A 23,023-nucleotide genomic window follows, 5' to 3' on the forward strand; every position below is an offset into this window, starting at 1 on the left:
TCAGAGATGCTGGATTTTATTAAACTGCAGGCGCAAACTGTGCAACATCACCCAAAGTGGTAATAATACTTATTAAGACAGCATCATCCAGGGTGGGTATATACAGTGGTACCTCGGTTTATGAACACAATTGGTTCCGGAAGTCTGTTCATAAACTGAAGCGTTCATAAACTGAAGCGAACTTTCCCATTGAAAGTAATGGAAAGTGGATTAATCCGTTCCAGACGGTCCGCAGAGTAACCGTTCATAAACTGAAGTGAACTTTCCCATTGAAAGTAATGGAAAGTGGATTAATCCGTTCCAGACGGGTCCGCGGAGTACTTAAACTGAAGCGTTCATAAACTGAAACATGGGTGTAATTGGTTCCGGAAGTCTGTTCATAAACTGAAGCGTTCATAAACTGAAGCGAACTTTCCCATTAAAAGTAATGGAAAGTGAATTAATCCGTTCCAGATGGGTCTGCGGCGTTCATAAACCGAAAATTCATAAACCGAGGTGTTCATAAACCGAGGTTCCACTGTACATGGTTTGTACCAAACAGCTGGGGCGGGGGAGGAACAATGGGATTCTTCAGATATTGACAACCAATAAGTGGTGGCTGGGGATTAATGACTGGGTTGCCAACTGGCCAGAAAAGAAAAGAAACTCTAAGAGCTCAGTGGTAAAGCACCTGCTTTGCACTCAGAACGTCCCGGGTTCGATTCCTAGCATCTCCAGGAACAGCTGGGAGTGTCTGCGCCTTTAACCCTGGAGAGCTGCTGCCAGTCAGTGTAGACAATATTGAGCTAGATAGGTGGACCAACGGTCTGACTCAATAGAAGTCAGCTTCCAAATGCAGACCAGGTCAGGCTATTTGTCTACCTAGCCCAATACTGTCTACTTGGATGGCAGCAGCTCCCCAGGGTTCTTTCCTATTGCCTGCTGTAATTGCCAAGGATTAAACCTGGCGCCTTATGCATGAAAAGTATGTGCTCTGACTCTCAGCTTGCGGCCCCTCTTCTGCCTTCAACTGAGCAGTCTGATCAGCAGAAATCAAGCCCTGAAGCCTATGGTAGCATGGAAAGAGCCGAAGCTTATCACCTATTAATTGTTGTGGATCAAATCACCATTAGAGGGGCAGTGACAGGGGCCAGTTCAAAAGCTGGCAACTAAGGCTGTGCACCACCTATTCCTTTAAAACACATTCAGAGCATGTTCTTTCCCTCAAAGAATTCTGGGCCCTGTAGTTTACTCCTCACAGAGTTACAATTCCCAACAATCCTTAGCAAACTACAGTGCCCAGAATTCTTTGAGGGAAAGAGTGTAATTTAAAGGTATAGTGTGTACACAGCCTGGAAAAGAGATCTGAAGAGGTTATATGTGTGTGTGTGTTTTAATTAACCCACAGTGGAAACTGAATCCTGTCCATGGCCTTCATTCTTTTGAGCTCCCCCCCCCATACCAATGAGGACTAGAAATATGAAGTTTTACAAACAACAACAGCAACACCGTTCACAACTCTTACAATCTGGTACATTCACATGATCCCACTCTAGAAACACAATCTGTTGATTCAAGTTACAACTCTAGCTATGCAAAACAAAAAAATAAAATAATAATAATTTTAAAAAACCCACACAAACAAAAACTAGCGTTGCTCAGGGTTAAGTATTTCAGCTGAAAGAAGCTTACCTCATAGACGGTAAACTGGTTCTGGGCACGAGAGAGCTCTCTGTAGCTCGTGGCAAACTCCCCGATAAAATCATGGCTGTTGGGCCAAAGAGGAAAAAGCAGTTCAGCCAATTGGTTCCGGCATAGTCTTACACTCATGTCAGAGCTCAGCCACTTAAGCACACCTGCTTAAAGGCACCCCCGTGTTCAAACAGCTGCGCTGGTTGTCAATTCAAGCACCCCATTCAAGGTGCTCAAGTTAGTGTGCAAAGCCCTAAATGACTCGGGCACCAAACACCTGGAAGTCTGTCTCCTCTCCTACACACCCTCTTGGGTGCTAAGATGGGCAGAGAGAGCCCTGTTGGTAGTTCCTCCACTTTCAGAAGCTTGAGGTGGGGCATCCTTGGAGAGGACATTCTCTGTAGCAGCCCCTAAGTGGTGGAACTCCCATCGCACAGATGCTACATCCTGCCATCTTTATTATACAGCTTCTCCTGTGTTTGCTGAATATGCATCTCTTTGCCCTGGCTTTTGACCCATGAGGTGCATATTTTGGGGAGCCACCTAAAATCTGCAACTGAAAGTTGTTTCTAATTGTTTCTATATTGTGTTTCAATGTTGATTTTCAATGTTGAAATGTGCTCTAGGACCTTAGGCTGAAGGATGGGTAGTAGTAGTAGTAAAGGTAAAGGGACCCCTGACCATTAGGTCCAGTCGTGACCGACTCTGGGGTTACGCGCTCATCTCGCATTATTGGCCGAGGGAGCCGGCGTATAGCTCCCAGGTCATGTGGCCAGCATGACTAAGCCGCTTCTGGCAAACCAGAGCAGCACATGGAAACGCCGTTTACCTTCCCGCCGGAGCGGTCCCTATTTATCTACTTGCACTTTGACGTGCTTTCGAACTGCTAGGTTGGCAGGAGCAGGGACCAAGCAACGGGAGCTCACCCCATCATGGGGATTCGAACCGCCAACCTTCTGATTGGCAAGCCCTAGGCTCAGTGGTTTAACCACAGCGCCACCTGGGTCCCTAGTAGTAGTAGTAGTAATAATAATAATATTAATAATAATTCCAGAACACATCGAGCTCCTACTCCCCAAGACAATCTCGGCTACTTCACCCATTCCAGTTCTCACCAGATCCTATTTGCTCTTCTGGAAGGGTGGTATACCCATGGGCCTTGAATCTCAGGGTCATGGGTTCGAGCCCCATGTTGGGCAAGAAGATTCCTGCATTGCAGCGGGTTGGACTAGAGGACCCATGTGGTCCCTTCCAGCACTATGTTTCTGTGAAAGGCTGCTGGACTTCAGCTGCCATCGGGCCCAGACAAAATGCCCATCTTGGCTGGGGCTGATGAGATCTGGGAGTCTAGCAGCAGCTAGGGTTGCCAGACTCAATAGAGGACAGGACTTCTGTGCCTTTAATTGCCCTGCTCTCTCTTGAGTCTGGAAACCTGAAAGAGAAACCAGCAGACCCTTTGCTTGGAAGTTAAACAAAGGGTCTGCTGGTTTCTCTTTAAGGTTTCCAGACTCAAAAAGAGAGCAGGGCAATTAAAGGCACAGAAGTCCTGTCCTCTATTGAGTCTGGCAACCCTAGCAGCAGCAGCAGGCCACATGTTCTGCACCCCTGCTTCATAGATCTACATATATCCACAGAACAACCTTGGCCAACTTAGTGCCCTCCAGGCTGCAGCAGATTGAGATGGTAAAATGTACCAGTCCAGAAAGCAGGCGGGGAAGGAGATACTGTACTGTTTCTGAATGCTCTCCTGCATTCAGAAACAGAAACCTGCAAGCAGGGAATTAATCACAGCAGGGAGTGTACTGAGCTAAAACCTCTCTCTCTCTCTCTCTCTCTCTCTCTCTCTCTCTCTCTCTCTCTCTCTCTCTCTCTCTCTCTCTCTCTCTCTCTCTCTCCACAAATGGTATCTCCCACCTGCAGCTGGAAGTGGTACAGTTCACTCTGCCCCCTTTCTCATGCATGGGATCTTGGGGGCCTATTCAGAAAGAAAACAGAGGCTGAGATTATTATTTTTTTAAAAAAAGAACTGCACAAAAAACGGTAGCGCTGAAAGCACTTTCGGATCAAATGCTTTTGAAAGGGCCTTGGAAGCCGGGAAGGGGAAGAGCGGAAATATTTCTGCAAACAGAAGCAGAGAGGGTGCTCTCAGGGAGCCCTAACGCAGAAGCCGATCCCTCTGTTGCTTCAGGGCAACTCTGCTTTTCCGGCCCTAGGGCAGACGGAGAGTGCTCTGAAGTGCTCTGTTCCTTTATTCTATTCACACAGTACTTTCCTCACTAGCTTGTAAACCTTTGGGGCCTGTGTGCCTATTTGCTAATAATGTCGTATTTGATACATTAGATGTCTTGGGATGGTTCTCCCTTAGCCCTGGCCAAGCCTTCCTTGCTACTTCCAGCCTCAGTTCAACAGAGAAAAACTCAAATACTTTGAAAATGGTGTTGTTTGGGGTTTTTCTTCTCTTGCTTCTTTATTTTTATTATTAAAGTCAGAGTTCATCACCCTCGGCTGTGACTCTCTAAACCCCCTAGCCAGCATGTGATGTGAATGCTGGGGCTGATGAGAATTATGGCCCTGAACATCTGGAGGGCACAGGGTTGGCAGAGGCTAATTCAGGCATCCTCAAACTTCGGCCCTCCAGATGTTTGGACTACAATTCCCATCTTCCCCAACCACTGGTCCTGTTAGCTAGGGATCATGGGAGTTGTAGGCCAAAACATCTGGAGGGCCGCAGTTTGGGGATGCCTGGGCTAATTCAAGCCTAAATAGCTGCAATCCTATCCACACGTACTCAGGAACAAACCCCGCTGACTTCAACGGGATATATTTCCAAGCAATGATTCTTTGACATCAACTTTGTTGGGTCATGTTGTTTGGATGCCTGATTATCAACTTCCAAAGCAATTACTCTATTCCGAACTTAAAAATGGAAAGTGTAATGCTGGTGGTCAACAAAAGAAGTTTAAAGACTCAAGGCAAACCTTAAAAAAAAGGAGTATAAACACTGACAACTGGGAAGCACTTATCTGCTAGCGCTCCAATTGGAGAACAGCCTTTACCAAAGGTGTCATGGACTTTGAAGACGCTCAAACTCAGGATAAAAAGGAGAAATGTGCTAAGAGGAAGGCACACTTGGCAAACCCTCACCATGTTCAACTCCCATCCAGAAACCTATGTCCCCACTGTGGAAGGATGTGTGGATCCAGAACTGGCTTCCACAGTCACTTACAGACTCACTGTTAAGACCGTGTTCATGGAAGACAATCTTACTCGACTACGAGTGATCGCCAAGGAAGAAGGATGTCATATAGAGGAGGGTGAAAGGTTTTTTTCTGCTGCTCCAGAGAAGCAGACACGGAGCAATGGATTCAAACTACAAGAAAGAAGCTTCCACCTAAACATTAGGAAGAACTTCCTGACAGTAAGAGCTGTTCGACAGTGGAATTTGCTGCCAAGGAGTGTGGTGGAGTCTCCTTCTTTGGAGGTCTTTGCGGAGGCTTGACAGCCATATGTCAAGAATGCTTTGATGGTGTTTCCTGCTTGGCAGGGGTTTGGAGTGGATGGCCCTTGTGGTCTCTTCCAACTCTATGATTCTAAGAAAGAAAATATTTCCAAGTAAATGTGCACAGGACTGCACTACAAAATCACACCTATATGTGATTTATATCCTGATTTGAGTGACTGATCCTCAAAGTGACCCTTAGGTTGGTTCTCCCGCAGAACTAGAGAATGTTCTAGACAACGGAGACCCCACCACCTCACCTGCCGTCCCGGTCCCAGTCAAAGACGTCAATCTTCACTGTCCTGGAATGCAAGTGACAAACCAAGGCTGAAAGAAACATTACGGTTCTGAGAAGGTCCCCGACTAGCGGGGCTTGTGCACGCGAAATGCTTTCCCACAACCTCTGATCTGTTTGGGTGCTCTGTGCGGGCCTTTGTCAGAAATGCTCAACCCTTGGAACTAGCCTTGATGCCATACACAGGAACACAGACCACTGCCTTAACCCAACAATATTGCATGTAGCTTAGTATTGTTAGCAGACAGAATATCTCTTTAGAATTACAGGCCAGGGTCTCTCCCATCCCTATGTGGAGATTCTGTCTCCTGTTTGTCAAGATACCTGATAACGGTTGCTGATTGCATTATCATGGCCAGTCAGGGCCATTTCTTTTGAAATGGTAAAAATACCCTAGTTTCTGAAACCATTGTCACAGACCCGCCGACCCCCATCCTATCCATACACAAAATGTGCTCTTTCAACAGGATTTGAAAGATTTGTAAGCGAAAAGAACGATTGGAAAAGGGTTTCCCACCCCCCTTCAAGGCACATCTTTCTACCTCAGAGGAAATATTTGGGGTCACTAAGACAGCCAAGATGGCTTCAGGATCGTTCCGTGTGCTAAAACAAAGTGCTTTATTGTTTCCAAGGGAATACAGTGGTACCTCGGTTGTCAAACGTAATCCGTCCCAGAAGACGGTTTGACTTCTGAAATGTTCGACAGCTGAGGCGCAAAGGGCGGTCGGTAAAGTCAATTGAGAAAATGGGGGGGAGGAATCCAGCGGTAGCCATTCGACTTCCAAAACGTTTCCAAAATCGGAAGCAATTACTTCCGGGTTTTCGGTGTTCGGAAACCAAAACGTTTGGCTTCCGAGACAGCTCAAAAACCGAGGTACCACTGTACTTCCCAATTTTGAAGGAAGTTTTTTTTTTTTTTGTAGTGCGGCCTGTAATGTGTGTGAGAACCTTACAATAATTATCAGAACAGTATATAAACGCTGACCTGTCGTAGTCCCCGTTGCACAGGGCCCGCACAGGGATGGAAAATGGCTGCCACACAGGATTCAGGTTGTTCTTCACGACCTCCGTCTTGTGGCAGATGGTGAACCTGGAACCGGGAAAGGGGTCATGGCAATCACAGGAGAACAGGAAGCGCTGCTGTGTCTGTGTGCTTGTGGGCAATATAAGCACGGTGGGAAATATGGGTGGCTAAGGGTTATGACTTGGGCAGGTCGTATGTTACATTAGGGATTCATCTCATGAGTGGTTCTCCGCAGCACTAGGGTCCTGTGCTTTTTAGCTACAGTACATCTAAGCAGAAACCATAAATCTCAGCACGTCGAGTTTAGCTGCAGATCTAAATATTTTCCTTTCTACTACTACACACCATAGCTGCCAAGTCTCCCGTATTCCCCGGGAAATCCCTGTTTTTCCAGCTGTTCCTAGCTGAAAAAACAGATTTTTTTGTTTTTCCCCGGTTTATTCTGGCGCGGTGGCCATTTTGGAACTGGGCGGAGCATGCTCAGAAGCGACTTTTGATGCTGCTCTGCCCAGTTCCAAAATGGCTGCAGTGCGACTTCTGGCGCGGTGGCCATTTTGGAACTGGGCAAAGCAGCATCAAAAGTCACTTCTGAGCATGCTCCGCCCAGTTCCAAAATGGAGGCAGCGCTACTTCCGGTCTGCTATTTGCGGCCCAGTCCCTTATTTCTCTGACAGCAACTTGGCAGGTATGCTACACACACATTAAAAAGCATGTGCTTTGGTGACGGCCTGAGTGTCTACCCATCTCTTGCTTCTAAAGCACGTGGCTTCCCCCCCCAAAAAAATCCTGGGAACTGGAGCTGAGCGTTGTGAGGAGACCCCCAATTCCCTTCACAGAGCCATGATTCTCAAGAGTTCACTGGGAAGAGGGATTGGCTCTTGACTCGGGGAACTGTAGCTCTGTGAGGACCATGGGGGTGGGGGTGGGGTCTCCTGACAACTCTCAACACCCTCAACAAACTACAGTTCTCAGGATTCATTGGGGCGGGGGGGGGGAGCCCTGACTGCTTGAAGTGGTATGAAACTGCTGTAAACACACCATGGACATGGGGCCACAATGTCAAATGTAATATGAGGAGCAAAGCGCAGAAATTGATGTTTTCGTTTGCTGCATTGCAGGGGGTTGGACTGGATGACCCTTGGGGTTCCTTCCGGCTCTACAGTTCTATGATTCTACATGTGTTTGTGTTCAGAGTCCTGGGAAATAAGAACCTGGGCTCAGGCCACTCTTATTAGGCAGGAGGTATATTTTAGAGATCCTTCCTTGTTTACAGCTACATGCAGGCTAGACCAGGCACCCCCAAACTGCGGCCCTCCAGATGTTTTTGGCCTACAACTCCCATGATCCCTAGCTAAGAGGACCAGTGGTCAGGGATGATGGGAATTGTAATCCAAAACATCTGGAGGGCCGAAGTTTGGGGGTGCCTAGGCTAGACCTTCTTCCTTTCAAAACTCCCCTCTCCCTCCGGAGCATTCTGGAATTCGTGTTCTGGGTCAAGGAATGGCTCTGCCACAAACATTACACTTAAGGCGGGTGTCAGGTATTTCTTGCGTACGTGCCATCCTCGTTGCTGCGGTAGAAAACAAGGAAGGGGTCGGATTTGCCAAAGAAATCCTTCTTGTCCAGCTTGTTCGCACACAGCTGCATGGTGATAATGTCCTGGAAGGGGAAAGCTGTATCAGATTGAGGTGGGTACGTCATCAAGACTAATATATGCATAGCCCATGGGACTGGCAGAGCGTAAGGCAGGAGGACAACAGCAGGTGGCGCCAGAGCCCATGAGAGGCACAGCCGCAGCCAATCGTAGGCAGGGCCAACTAAGTATTGTTTTGTCCCCAACCTCCTCTTCCTTACAAGGGCAACACTGACACCAAGGAGGAGGAAGTGCAACCCCCGTGGCCTGGTTTTAAGTAGGCAGGGTGCTGGCTCACTGCAGGGCGAGGTTGGCGAGGCAGTGCCACCATTTGCAGTCATGCACCTACCTCTACTGGGCACAGCACTGCAAGTGTGGAGGAAATGGCGAGAACAGTGTGGGAAGACAGTAGCGAGGCAGGACAGTTAACCTGCAAGTTTTGCGCATTAACCTTGAGCGCATTCAGCTTTATACATGTGGGTTTTGTTTTTTTAAGCAGGTGGAAAGGGCCCGGGGTTTCTAGGGAACTGACTTTGGCAATCCCACCCACCACTGAACCCAGTGTATTTTGACCATACAGGTGGTGACCACTCTGCGTGGGGGGCGGGCGGGTTTGTTACTGGTCCCTGTGTACATCGGCGCAGGACCCATAATTATTATTTTTTATTGGATTTATATACTGCCCTATACCTGGCGGTCTCAGGGCGGTCGGTTCACAGAACAAAATCAAAATACAAAACCAAAGATATATTGTCAAAATAAAAGCAATAACCCAATAACCCCTCCTCAAAAAAACCCCACATTTTAAAAGGGGCATAGGATGTACCATTTTAAAAGGGCGTAAGCCTGCCCCACCCAGTTCCGCCCCCTTTGTGCCCTCCTCTGGGTCCTCTGGCGTCAGTAATCGCGCATCCATTGGATGTGTGCAAAACAGTCGCTGCCTGTTTCGGCTTTAGGTGCGATCGCTGAGAAGCCAAGTTGCAGGGAACTAGACAGAGGGCCTTCTCGGTAGTGGCGCCCGCCCTGTGGAACGCCCTCCCAACAGATGTCAAAGAGAAAAACAACTACCAGACTTTTAGAAGACATCTGAAGGCAGCCCTCTTTAGGGAGGCTTTTTAATGTTTAATAGATCACTGTGTTTTATTTTTCGGTTGGAAGCCGCCCAGAGTGGCTGGGGAAACCCAGCCAGATGGGCGGGTTATAAAGAATATATTATTATTATTATTATTATTATTATTATTATTATTATTATTATTATTATTACTGCCATGTTTGATTTATAGTGCAATCCTATACATTTCTACTCTGAAGAAAGCCCTGCTGCATTCAATGAGTGCAGATGCATGCTATACATTTAAGCCGTATTCCACATACATTTAAAGCACGTGACCTCCCCCCTCAAAGATTTCTGGGAACTCTAGTTTGCTACAGATGCTGGGAAGGGTAGCTTTGTGCTGTAGAAACTACAGTTCCCAGCAACCTTGGGAGGCAACTCACCCGACAATTGCTGAGCTCCTCAGCGAACAGCACAATTGTGCCGCACTTCTTCCCTGGAACCCCCCTAAAAGGAAAGAGAGAGAGAGAGAGACAGGTTTAGTTCGAAAGTACTCTACATCCCATGGCTGCACACAGAAAGGCCTCATTCATGCTGGCTTTGCTGACACACGTGTGGTAACGTTACTGGAGTAACTGGACAGGATTCCGGGGAGAAAGATCCAATGTTACTCTGAACCACCAACAAGTGCAAGGCCTTGTCAGCCAATAACTTGGCTGCCTCTTCTTTGGCGCTGCAAGAAGGATGGGGAACCAGCAGCCCTCCCAGATGTTGGACTACAACTCCCATTGTCCTTGACCAATGGCTATGCTGGCTGGAGCTGATGGAAGCTGGAGCCCCGTGCTATCTAGAAGGCCCTAGGTTCCTCATCCCTGAAATACAGCAAGAAAGTGAAAGCCAGCCTTTTAGCGGAGCTGGTAATTCCCATATTTTAATCCCTCTGTAATCACCTTAACTAAAAGGAATAACGGGCTCTTAACAAGGTGCTAAGATGTAACTAATCCACATAAAGTGACTTTCTGTGTGTGGCTGGCAAAACACAAGATAAAGAACTCCTCCGCACTCAGTGCCAGGCAATTCCCAGAATGCATTGCCTCAGAACAACAAGGAGCCACCGTGGTAGTTTCTGAACATTCAAGTCAAAAGTTCCCCTGAACTAGAAAACAAAAGCGGTAAGGAGAGATTAGATTGACAAAGAACCCCCGGCACCTACCTGAAATCTGCCATTTGGGTAGCATGATATGGAAAGTCACTTATATCCCCCCACCACATCCCTAGGGTGTAAACCAGCAATGGGAAAAACCTGTGCCCCCCCCCAAGTTGTTTGAGTCTTCCATCATCCTTGACCATTGACCATCCAGTGGCGTAGCAAGGGGGGGCGATGGGGGCGGGTTGCCCCGGGTGCCACCCTGGAGGGGGTGACACTCGACGCCCCCCACTGGGGAACATTTTTTTCCTGTTGCATGAGATTTTTCAACTGTTCTTATATGTTCTTTCAGTGCTGATTTCATATCTGAAGTCGGTTTTGTTCTGTAAGGTCTAGTTTTTGGTTTTTGGGGGGCAATTCATGCTTTTCACTTTTCACCAGAGCCAGAGCTGCCGGGGGGGGGGGCTTACCTTCCAAGTTCCGGACTGCAAAATCCGGGACCGGCAGCCATTTGACACTGGAAGTTGCGTCGATGTAACTTCTGGTGTCGTTTTGCCCTTCTATGGGCACCCAAAATGGCCGCCACCGGCTTCGAAAGTCGCTTGTACGCATGTCAGGAAGTGTGCCGACGCAACTTCCGGTGTCGCTCCGTCCATCTATGGGCACCAAAAATGGCCACCGCCAACACCGGAAGTTACGTCTATGCACTTCCGGACATGCATAGATGTGAATTTTGAAGCTGGTGGCGGCCATTTTTGGTGCCCATAGAAGGGCAAATAGGAAAGAAAAAAAATGGCCACCGGCAGGAGAAAATAACGGAGAAAAACGGGAGACGAAGTGATACGGGGGACCACCGGGAAAAGGTAAGTAAAAAAGGGGTTTTCCCAGGGAAAACGGGGTACTTGGCAGCTATGGGGGGGTTGACAAAAAAATTCCACACCGGGTACCATCTGGGCTTGCTACACCTCTGTGACCATCTGGCTGGACCTATTGGGAGTAGGAGTCCAAAAAAATCTGGAGGGCCGTAGCTTCCCCCATCCCTGGCATGAGCCTTATTAGCGGGATCAAGACCCCTTGCTTGGAGGAGACATAGAGGGAGATGGGAGCAATGCAGAGGGCTGGGTAGCATGGCAGTGACAAGCCCTGCTTCCCTCTTTGCAACATGGCAAATTGACTTTAATCAGTGTGGCAGCGGCTAATCCATTCTGACTTTGTGTATTTGGGAGACAGGCAGCAGTGAGAAGGACACCCTGTCAAAAATAATTAGTGATGGAAGGAACGACAGGTCCTGATAGCCCCCGTTTTGCCCTTGCTTCTAGCTAAAAAGCCCCAAAGGGGGAGATGGGTTGTTCTGGGGGGAGGGGGCCTTGCGTCACAGCAGGAGGCGTTCGGAGCAAGGTGTTTCGAGCCAACGGGCTTCGTTTTGGGACGCCCCCAACCTTAACGCTTCCCACTCAAATCTTCAAACTGGCTACTCAGACCCTGCAGCTCACGTGGTCAGCAGAACGTAGCTCCGGGTTTGGAGACTTGAGAAAAGCATCCCTTTCTGTCCACTCGGCTGGCATAAGCCCCTCTAGGGAGCTGGATTCTGCTTTTCACTAGGCTGCCAATCAATTAAACGTCTTAATAAATCAATTAACGAGGATGCTTTGGACTCATTCGTCAATTACTTCACTTTTAAGAAAAATTAAAACACACGATTCAGAGCTGAATGAAGGTGCCCTTTCTGGCGGGGGGTGGGGGTGGGAATGCTGAAAAGTCTCCCTGTGTTTAGAATTTAACAAACGAAAGCTTACAGCACTGAAAGGCCTTGATGAATATTTTCTTTCTCATTACCTTTGGGGATATCAAACGTTTCCTATTCTATAACAAACCAGAGCCAAGGTGGGCATAAAATGGGTATTAAAAAAAAAAGCACATTCAAGGACCACCATGATTGTGGAAGCTCCGTGTTTTAAAGAGGAAATGTGGGGAACCTGTTACTGTCGATGCTGAACTACAATTCCCATTATCCTTGACCTGGAGTTCAACACAAATTCTCCTTCCCCATTTTAAAGACATATTGGCAAAACAAACTAAATAAAACAAATCTGGTTCTTCGTCCTAGAAGCAAACAAACCACCGTTCACTCTGGAGGGAAGTCTCGCTTTTTGTGAATTGTTTCCCAAATAATTACTGCCCAGCTGGGAGGGAGTGGTCTTTGAGGACAGTTTACCACGGAAAGGTGGCATTCAAATAATTTTTAAATCTCTTTTAGTACTCTAACTTTTGGTATGTTTTAAAAGTATCATTGTATTCCTTACCCCAACCCCCCCCCTGATTATCTCCTTTCATCTTTTTGTAAATCGCTTTGAGGTGCTTTTTTAAAAAGCAAAACAACAACAACAATCAAGCGGTGTATGAGTTTTATGAAATAATTAAAAGCATAAAGGATGATGAAGACTCACGTGAGGGGCCGCTCCAGGCGACCCCTTTGGGAGCCGATGACCTCGCCCAGGGCTATGTAGGCCTGCCCTAGGAAGCCCTGCCAAGCAGAGAGAGAGAGAGAAAGAGAGAGAAAGAGAGAGAGATATCACAGATGATTTGCGGGGGTTGGAGAGGATGGGCAGGGAGACCCCCCCCCTTCATTACAGAGCCAGCAATTTTGTAATTCAATGCCCATTTCTGCCCTCTTGCATCACCAGCTTTCTGCGGCAACTGAGAGATCTAGCAGGTACTTTCCCACTCAGCGCCATGCACCCTCTCATCCCAACTGCACTGCAAGGACGTGAGCATCCTGCAGTTGGTCCCACCCTCAGTGTCGGAGACCAGAGGAGCAGCGTGGGTTTTTAGGCACAGTGTTTTGCATGCAGGACTGGGGGCGGGGGTGGTGGGGGCAGGCAGGTGCTTCTGAATGGGAGCACCCGGCCTCATAAAGATGCTGTACAGCAGCACCCGAAACATGGAAATGGCCCAACTCTGAATATGTCAGGGATTGTGAGTTTTATGGGTGCAAAACTCTCTCGAACTTTCTCAACAGACAAGCCTGAAGCTGTTGTTTATCGGGTGAATCTGTGAGACCCAAGGCCCCTGCTCAGAGGTGAGTCTATATATCTTCCACCTGCAGAGCTGTTCTGTACAGTCTATCTCAGGCATTCCCAAACTGCGGCCCTCCAGATGTTTTGGCCTACAACTCCCATGATCCCTAGCTAACAGGACCAGTGCTTGAGGATGATGGGAATTGTAGTCCAAAACATCTGGAGGGCCGAAGTTTGGGGATGCCTGGTCTATCTGTTTCCGAGCACAATTCAAAGTGTTGGTACTGACCTTTAAAGCCCTAAGCGGCCTCGGTCCTGTATACCTGAAGGAGCGTCTCCACCCCCACCATTCAGCCCGGACACTGAGATCCAGCACCGAGGGCCTTCTGGCGGTTCCCTCATTACGAGAAGTGAGGTTACAGGGAACCAGACAGAGGGCCTTCTCGGTAGTGGCACCCGCCCTGTGGAACACCCTCCCAGCAGATGTCAAGGCAATAAGTAGCTATTTTACTTTTAGAAGACAACTGAAGGCGGCCCTGTTTAGGGAAGTTTTTAATGTTTGATGCTGTACTGTTTTTAATATTCGGTTGGAAGCCGCCCAGAGTGTCTGGGGAAACCCAGCCAGATGGGCGGGGTATAAATAATAAATTATTATTATTATTATTATTATTATTATTATTATTATTATTATTACTACTACTACTACTACTACTACTACTACTACTATATCCTGTCTGTTCTTTTGTTTCTGCAACTGGATGCACTCTTGTGAGCTGAAGAAGTATTTTTGAGCCTTACTGGGGAATCCAGTAAGAACTTGGACTTTGCAACCATTTTACTCTTTTAAACCTCAGCAAACTATTACTGGTGAATTCTGCTGCCTGTGCGTGTTTCTTTGGGCTCAGCAACACGAGAGCTGCGCTTAAGGCAGTCCACTGCTCTGCTATTTTTTGCCCATGCCCTGGAGTCGCTGTGCTCAGGCATGGAGCCAGGGTGATGACTGTTTTTACACCAGGCGGGGTCTATGTACACAAAATCTGGCTGAAACGGGTGCTCTGTCCCACCGCTGACCCCCCCCCCAACCCGTGGCAAGGGCCGCAGAAGAAGAAGTGTGCATGCACACGAAAGCTCACGCCAATGACAAACTTAGTTGGTCTCTAAGGTGCTACTGGAAGGATTTTTTATTTATTTATTTTGCATGCAAAAAGTCCCACTTGCAATTGCTGGTGTCTCCAGGTAGGGGTTGGGATGGACTCCCCCCCAGAAATATCAGAGGGCTGCTGCCAGGCAGCGTGTCGACAATGCTCTGCGTTCAATGGGCCGATCACAGGACATCCCAGAAATATAGAAGCCATCCCAGCTTCAGACCGGATCCTGGGATGTCCCGTTTGGCTCCCGCAAGATCGCAACCCTAAAAAAAAGGGGGGGCGTGCTCTTGTGTGAGTCACGTGTCTCATGCAGGAGCGTGGCTCCAAAAGCCCCACACCCCAATTTTCCTCTGCGGCATGTTGGAGGGTATGCAATCCTCTGCCTTGTCGTAAGGCAATTTCCTATGTTGCTAACCTGGCTTGGTCCAGCCCAACCACACTCTACCCAGCTCCACCAGCAGAGGGCAGCGTGGCCACTTCAAGGGGCGGGAGGCAGCTTACCTTCTATACAGGTCATTATGGGAAAGGCAGCATGGAAATAAAATTCAAGACACAGGAGTTAGAGGCACCCTCCCTGCTACTATTCAGGAACCCCCAAAGAGCTCCCCCACCTTCCCCAAATTTCCACTGTGGCTGGTTTCTCGGCTCAAAGCGCGCCCCCCCCCCAAAAATCTGTTCTGGAGAGACCCCGAACCCACTGGAGGTCATGAAGTGTGAGCAAAGGGCACAAAATTTGATCCCGACTGAGACCGTGAGACTTTTAATCTTGGGGTCGTGGGTTCGAGTCCCGCGTTGGGCAAGAAGGTTCTTGTATTGCGAGGGGTTGGACTAGATGACTCTTGCGGTCCCTTCCGACTCTATGGTTCTACAATTCTATGATCAGGAGGAACTTTTTGACGGCAAGGGCAGCTTGACAGTGGAACAGATTCCCTTGGAAGGTGATGGACTCTACTTCCTTAGAGGTTTTTAAGCAGAGGTTGGATGGCCACCTGTCGTGGGTGCTTTAGTTGAGATTCCTACATTTTCAGGGGGTTGGACTAGATGGATCTTGTGGGTCCTTCCAGCTCTACAATTCTAAAATATCATGGTCTCTCCAGATATTAATGCTCATTGCCCAAGGCAGATGGTTATTTTCCTGCCCAACATTTTGTGTCCTTTTTTGGAAAACACAGCACTTCCTTCCTTCCTTCCTTCCTTCCTTCCTTCCTTCCTTCCTTCCTTCCTTCCTTCCTTCCTTCCTTCCTCTTGCAACAGACTTTCCAGGACCTCAACTAACTGCATTTTTTAGGTCCCATCTCTGCAGCAAACCCCTTTGCAGATGTATTTAGGGAGGTAGAACACTGTACTCACGCTTTTGGGAAGGTTGCAAGTCTTGGAGTCCACATTGTAGCTGGGAAAAGCACAGAGAAAGTCCATTACTGCCTTGGTGTTAGAAAATATTCAAGGTCTGGTTTGGAATAGGGTTTGGCAGGTCTCAGCACTGCAACCTGGGACAGGAATGTAGAAGGCAGGGGCATTGCCAGAGGTGGACCATGGGAGCTGAGCCCTACCCTTTTGTATCCGACCCCAGAGCTCCTTCCTTCCTCTCCTCTTAAAACCTAAGTTTTGGAAGCGAATCTAAAGTTTCAGCTGTGCCAGGGATGGAGCCCCAGTTGTTATGGGCTTGTGCCAAAAGTCTTTTAAGGATCCAGCGATGCCCCTGGCAACGGGCCTCTTAATCTCAGGGTTGTGGGTTCGAGCCCCACAAGGGGGGTTGGACTAGATGACCCCCAGGGTCCCTTCCGACTCCACCATTCTATGGTTCTATGACTCCACCATTCTATGGTTCTATGAAAAGAGATCCAGGAATCAAGCAAGCAGAGGGGTGGTAAGAGAAAAAGGGTCAGGGCAGGGGCAGAAGTGGGGGGGGGGGAAGGACCAGAAGCGACTCACACATCAAAACGAAGGTTCTGCTTCTCCTCAAAGTAATAGTCAAGCACAAATTTCCGGACAAACTCTGGGTTCAGCGTGTTGTCGATCACCTCTGTGCGACCAAACTGGGACAGGGAGGTAAAAAAAAAACCAGAAGGAGAAATGCTGAAGGTTAAAGAGGTGGCAGTAGCAACCCCTTGCATATATGGGCTGCGAACACACCACACCTTTAAAGCACCCTCCTTGGGTGGGTGGGGGAAATAATCCTGGAAACTTTGGTTTGTTGCAGGTGCTGGGAATTGTAGCATTGTGGTGGGGTAAGCTGCAGTTCCCAGGATTCTTTGGGGGAAGCCATGCACTTTGCATATTTGGTGTATACTCAATCCTTGTAGGTTTGCATGGAGGACAGGACTGGCAGGGCTCTTGGGCTGTTGACTCACTAACCCTCCCAATCCAAAGCTTAGATCAAGGATGGCGAGTCTGTGGCCTTGCCAGGTGGTGTTGGTCAGCCCCAGCCAGCATGACAAACGGTCAGGGATGATGGGAGTTGTAGTCCAGGGATATAAACAGTCTTTCATTTTCAGATCCAGGAGCTGCCTTTAACCCGAACACCCATTTGGGGACCCACTGCTTATTTTTCTAAACATACATTCGTATGGTGACGGTCCTGCTGCCAAGCCCCGACGGTTATGTATTCAGTGGTCTGAGCTTGAGTCTGGACTAAGGATTCTGAGCTCCTGTGTTCTGATTCGATACATGTTGTCCAATCACAGAACATTTCAGGATTTGGGCCTCTGCCATTGGCCCTTGAACTCTGAGTCATGATTCACAGTTTGGAAGTTTAGACAGCCAATCACGTTGGGAGTGGGAGTGGCCCAGGCTTTCAGAAATGTATATAAGCAGTTGCTTTGCTTCTGTTTCCCATAGTTCTAGTTACAGGTAGGTAGCCGTGTTGGTCTGAGTCGAAGCAAAATAAAAAAATTCCTTCAGTAGCACCTTAAAGACCAACTAAGTTTTTATTTTGGTATGAGCTTTTGTGTGCATGCACACTTCTTCAGATACGCTATATCTGAAGAATGCAGTGTATCTGAAGAAGTGTGCATGCACATGAAAGCTCATACCAAAATAAAAACTTAGTTGGTCTTTAAGGTGCTACTGAAGGAATTTTTTTATTCTGTTTCCCAGTTATCTAGTTCAAGAAAGGTTCTTGCTGTTATCACTGTGTCTTGCCTTGTGGGAACCCACCTACACTTCACTAACTTTGGTCTATACAAGACCCAATGATGGGTCCCGACTCACCAGAGATCTAGAGGGCAACAGGTTTCCCACCCCACATGCCTCTGGCCAAAGCAAGGCTGTCCCTCCACAAAAAGCCAAGGTTCGGTGGAAGCGGCAGCTGCTGGGGAGCAATTTGCCGCCTGAGCGCCAAGGAAGCTACACCCAGTGGTTGTTTTCTGGGCAGGATCTGGGTTGGAGGACCAGGCCCCAGGATAAGAAACTCAGCAGAGCTGGCCTACCAGCTACAGTGGTGCCTCGCTAGACAAAATTAATTCGTTCCACGGGTCTTTTCTTATAGCGAAAAATTCGTCTAGCGAATCCCATAGGAATGCGTTGAATTTTTTTTTTGCCCATAGGAACGCATTAATTGAATTTCAATGCATTCCTATGGGAAACTGCGATTCGCTAGACGAATTTTTCGTAAAACGCATTCGTCTAGCGAGGTAACCTCCGCTCGAAAAATCCTTTCGTTAAGCGGAAATTTCGTTAAGCAGGGCATTCGTTAAGCGAGGCACCACTGTACCACATTTTGAAGCAAATGGCACATTCTCATTCCAAACGGGGCAGGCAGGGTGGGATGTAAGGCCATCAAGTCCAGGCTCTAAAATAAATCTAGCGGCAAGCACAGACCGCATCTGCCACGCCTCCCACTCCAGAGGAGGACCTCAGAGTCAGAGTTCAGATCTCCTGGATGCAACTCCAGCACCGGCCAAGTACGACTGATGGTGACCATGTGGATTGGACTTGACAGAGGAATGCTGGGAGGCAGGCAGCTCATTGGCTGGCCTCCCAGCAGGTTTGACCAATGAGGGTCTGTGCTGGGCCCATATCCTGCAACAAGAGTCTTTTTCTGGTTTGATGTAACAGGTGCGTTGGAAGCAGAAGGGTGTGGGTGGGTGTGCGCGCACGCGCGCCTGGGGCTGCTCACCTCTCGCCATTCCTTGTCCGCCGTTCCTTGGATGTAAAGAATCACAACTGCAAGGAGAGATGTCAGAAGAACACATTCAGAGCAGGAAGAGTGTGCCCCCTCCCCACCCACAGAAAAAGAAACCTCCTTCCATACAATTGCATTTTTTACACATGCACTTGTGTTTTCCATGTCATACTGTATTCCCAATGCACCTTTTGCAGCGTCACTAACCCTCTCTTTCTCTGCAGTTATTTAGCCAAAGGTTTTTATAGGCACCCTATATTTAAAGCACACTTTCCCTTCAAAGAATCACAGGAACGGTAGTTTGTTAAGGGTGCCGGGAATTGTAGGTTGTGTTACGGTTCCCAGGATTCTGTTGGGGCAGGGATGTGCTTTAAATAGCTGGAGTGCAGGCAGCTTAATTACATAATTGCTAGGTTTGTTGTAATTATCATTAGGTTTCATTATGTATTCTAATTATGGATGTTTATATTTCAGTGGCAGTGTAAGTTGTTCTTATATTTGTAAACTGCTTAGATGGCCATCGTGGCATTAAGCTATATACATATGTAAATTAATTAATAATAATTTCCCATTGTTCTGCAGATGGTTTTCTGTTTTATAAGCTAAATTAAGAACAGCCAATGAATGCCAGCTGCAAATGCAACACTAGGCAATATTGGAGTTTTAATGCTCCAACATCCCTGTCTGTAGCTCAGCGGCAGATCTTCCTTGGCCACATGCAAAGCTCTCAGATTCACTCCCTAGCATTTGCAGGTGAGCCCGGAAAAGACACGCAAGAGAGATGCTGCCAGACACCGGACAGTCTAACCTGGGATACAGCAACATTCCCTATGTTCCCTGAGTACTGAGTACTAACTGGCTGGCGCTGGTGACGTCACTAACCCTCTCTTTCTCTGCAGTTATTTAAAAATAGTTTCAGTAATTAAAAACAACAGCAAGGCAAGCATTAACTGTAGCTAGGTAAAGGTGCACATGGCAGTTAAAAAAAATGTCAGTAGCCTGTTTGAAGCATGAAGCGAGGGGGAAGAGTGATGGACAAGACAGCCTTTGAGTTACTGGTCTGTTGTGCAACTCTCCTTTAATTTGTGATGTTGAGAGGAAGCCAGGTTTCTACTGCAGGAGCAGAACCTGCTGTGATGTCTGTTTATATGTTATTGATCATCCATCAGCTACAATATCTTTTAATCTGTTGACAGTCCTCGCTTGCCCCTTCATCACAGAGATTTCCTAAACAATGAGATTGGCATTTAAGATCAGGCGAAGCAAACTCTCCATGAGCTGCTTTTGCAATTTAGCCCGAAACTGCTCTGCAGTATCATGAATTAGACAAAGCGGTTGACGGCGTTCATTTAATAACTTGTCTACACATCTTGTCACCATTGTTTTATTGGGAAATGTATCAAAACTACACATGGGTTATGACAAAAGCGGGCTAATGAATCATACGATAAATATTGTATGTATAGCAATCGCAATTAATATCAAGGCAAAGATTTAATATGACAGTGCCGTATCCTGCCTTAACGTTTATCCATCTTGGGCATCCGTTATCATCACCTGATCCAATATGTCAACACAATTAAATTCAGCGAGATTAATATTTCTGCTCAAATGCTGAACGCTATCATGCCCATCTTCTCTGAACGGTTTTGCCATTTCTGAACTTTTAAAAGGACAGTTTTAAATGCCAGATCACTGATCAACAGAATTTCTCCGAGTTATATCTGATATTAGTCATGTGCAGAGTAAACCCATTGAAATCAACTGACTTTCGTAAATAAGCATCTTAGTTGGGTATCAGCCTCGCTGTACAACATACGTTTTCTCAATTCCTGCTGAAAGTCGGACTGTTAAGATTTTTGCAGTCATTAATGGATAGCAAATTTATTCAGCTTCCTGCTCCGAATCTAGCTTTTTAAAATAGCCTAACAGTACTCTCATTGGATCCAGACCACATCTGTAATATTTTCTGTTATGTACTGAGCTGAATCCTAGAACAATAGGATTCAGAATCAGCAGATATTTCATTTTCCAATCAGTTATCTGGGACCAAAACGTCTGTATTCATGTATGTATCAAGTCAATCTTTACATGACTGCATCACCAACAAATGGAACACAGCAGGTAGATTTTGTCAAGTTTCCATGGTTATCAAATGCCGCTGTACAAAAACCTTAAAACAGCACTACTATGGGGTTGAAATTGAACTGGAGGACCTCAAGGTCCCTGCCAAGTCAATGGTTTTATGGTTGGGAAACTGGACTCTAGATAGAGCTGCCCCAAGTCATTTTGCTTCCTGAGGCAAAAGACAAGAAGGGGCCTTCTCTTGGTCCATAAACACAGAATAACAGAATCCTAGAACTGTAGAGCTGGAAGGGATCCCAAGGCCCCTTGCTGTGGTGGAATCACAGCTGAAGAACTCCTGACCAATACAACATCTGTTTAGAAACCTCCAGTGAAGGAAAGTATCCACCATTTTCTGGAATGGCGTAAGCTTACTTTGGCACTGGCCACAAGACAACATTCTCTATTGTGCCTGAGGTTTTTGCAGGACTGGCTAGGGACCACACAGCATCTGACATGGCCACTTCGCTTTACATAATGGCAGGGCCACCTGTCAGTCTTTTAGACAACAGAAAGATTGCCATGTAGTGCAGCATGCGTCTGGGAAAAGCTGTCTTATTTCAGTGAGTGTTGTGCTATGTTCCACATCGACATGCTCAGGCTGCAATGATATGATGCAGCCACAGGGAACCACTGGCCTCCAGGCCCAAACAAGCCTGCCAGAGGTCCTGATTAAGGCCCCTGGGGCTGTTTCCTCCCAGCCACACCCACCTGCTACTCACCTGCAAAGGAAGAGTCGGGAGACTAAAAAGTACACTCCAGGCCAGTCCTTTGCGAGCTCAGCTGGCATTTGATGCTCTAAGGTGAAGGATGCTCCTGAGAGCAGGTGTAGGACAGTGGTCAGATTTAGATCAGGGATACTCCACAGTGGTTCTCACTGTTTGCCTAAAGCAGTGATGGCGGACCTATGACACGCGTGTCAGACGTGACACGCAGAGCCCTCACTGCTGGCACACGCCCCATCGGCCCATTCACGCTGTTGTTGTCCCCCCCCCCATTTGTTCTCCAGCTCCTCCTACAGCTTGTCTCCACTAGAGCTTGTCTCCGCTGTTAAAACCCGGATCCTTTGTTGTTGTTGCTGCTGGTAGCCAGAGATTGGTTTTTTAACCCTTTCTGTGCTGTTTTTTCTGGCGCTTTGGCAGACTATGTCGGTGTTACATGTTAGTTCCAGTGAAGGTATTATTCGTCATTTATTTCTGTTCTCTTTCCCCCTAAAAAAGTGCAGCAGCTTTGGGGCATCCCCCCCAAAGCAAAACAATTTTTGCACCCCCCCCAAAAAACCTCCAAAACTTTGGTCAGCAGCTCCCCCCCCCCAAAAAGTTCATCAACTCTGGGCACTTTGTGATAAATAAGGGTTTTTTTGTTTGGTTAGGTTAAATAATTAGTTTTTTGGTTTATTAAATACAGTTATATATTACAATTATACATTTTTGCTATTTAAACTATAAATATCGCAAAATTATGGGGTTTTTTCTCAAAGTGACACACCACCCGAGTTATGCTCGGTTTTTTTTGGCAAATTTTGACACACCAAGCTCAAAAGGTTGCCCATCAATGCTCTAAGGTATGGTGTGTGTGTGTGTGTGTGTGTGTGTGTTTGCTTGCAATCAAGCAGGGCATACCTTTTATGAAATAAATAAATAAAATTTAAACTTGGCAAACCGCTCTGCTGGGATTGGGTGCACTTGGGAGTTTCCTACTGCATCGGAAGTCTGCTAAAAGCAGCACTGCTTTTAGCAAACATCCGATCCAACCAGGAACTCCTTCAAAGAGGAGCTCCCTTGTGTATCTGACCACAGCAGAGCGGCTTGCCTTTGCCAGCATGACTTGCCTTTGGCACCAAACTGTGCTTAATGCAAGCTGCACCGCTATATCTGGGGGAATGTTTCACTACATCAGGCGATTGCCAAGTGGGCAGCCCGGCCCACTTGCCAAATGTAGCCCACAACTGGATCTGGCTCATTGGCCAAAAGGAGTTCCCTTGCTGTTCACGTAATGGGATGTTCACAAACATCCTGAGGTCACGGAATGTTTACAATCAATATAGCTGTTGTGAAGGAAGTGGGCATTTTGGCTGGGAGTAAACCTCTTCAAGGGTTGTGAGCCATGGGGGGTGGGGGGGTCACAGGGCCATATAGTTGGCTGGAGAGGGAGGGAGATGGCCCCATTGAAAAGAAAAGAGGCACAAAATGAGGGGAGTAAAAAAACAAAAACCAGGCAGACTGATTATTTCACGTTGCTTCAAAGCCAAATATTTAGCAACAGTATTTACATTAAAAAACATTAAA

At 47.3% G+C, this 23,023-nt stretch overlaps 1 protein-coding gene across 1 annotated transcript in view; it reads right to left on the reverse strand.

Annotated features, from left to right (window-relative positions):
* Positions 1–23,023, reverse strand: part of CPNE9 (copine family member 9) — a 63,434-nt gene that overhangs the window by 14,091 nt on the left and 26,320 nt on the right. Inside the window, exons 3-11 of the mRNA XM_088662651.1 lie at positions 18,606–18,652; positions 16,421–16,524; positions 15,839–15,878; positions 12,771–12,847; positions 9,620–9,683; positions 8,045–8,148; positions 6,451–6,555; positions 5,431–5,472; positions 1,672–1,747 (exon numbers count right to left, since the gene is read on the reverse strand). Coding sequence (XP_088518777.1) covers positions 1,672–1,747; positions 5,431–5,472; positions 6,451–6,555; positions 8,045–8,148; positions 9,620–9,683; positions 12,771–12,847; positions 15,839–15,878; positions 16,421–16,524; positions 18,606–18,652 — 659 coding nt within the window. The remainder of the gene's footprint in view (positions 1–1,671; positions 1,748–5,430; positions 5,473–6,450; positions 6,556–8,044; positions 8,149–9,619; positions 9,684–12,770; positions 12,848–15,838; positions 15,879–16,420; positions 16,525–18,605; positions 18,653–23,023) is intronic.

This window comes from Zootoca vivipara, chromosome 2, assembly GCF_965207765.1.
Source record: "Zootoca vivipara chromosome 2, rZooViv2.hap1.1, whole genome shotgun sequence".
Classification (NCBI taxonomy): domain Eukaryota; kingdom Metazoa; phylum Chordata; class Lepidosauria; order Squamata; family Lacertidae; genus Zootoca; species Zootoca vivipara.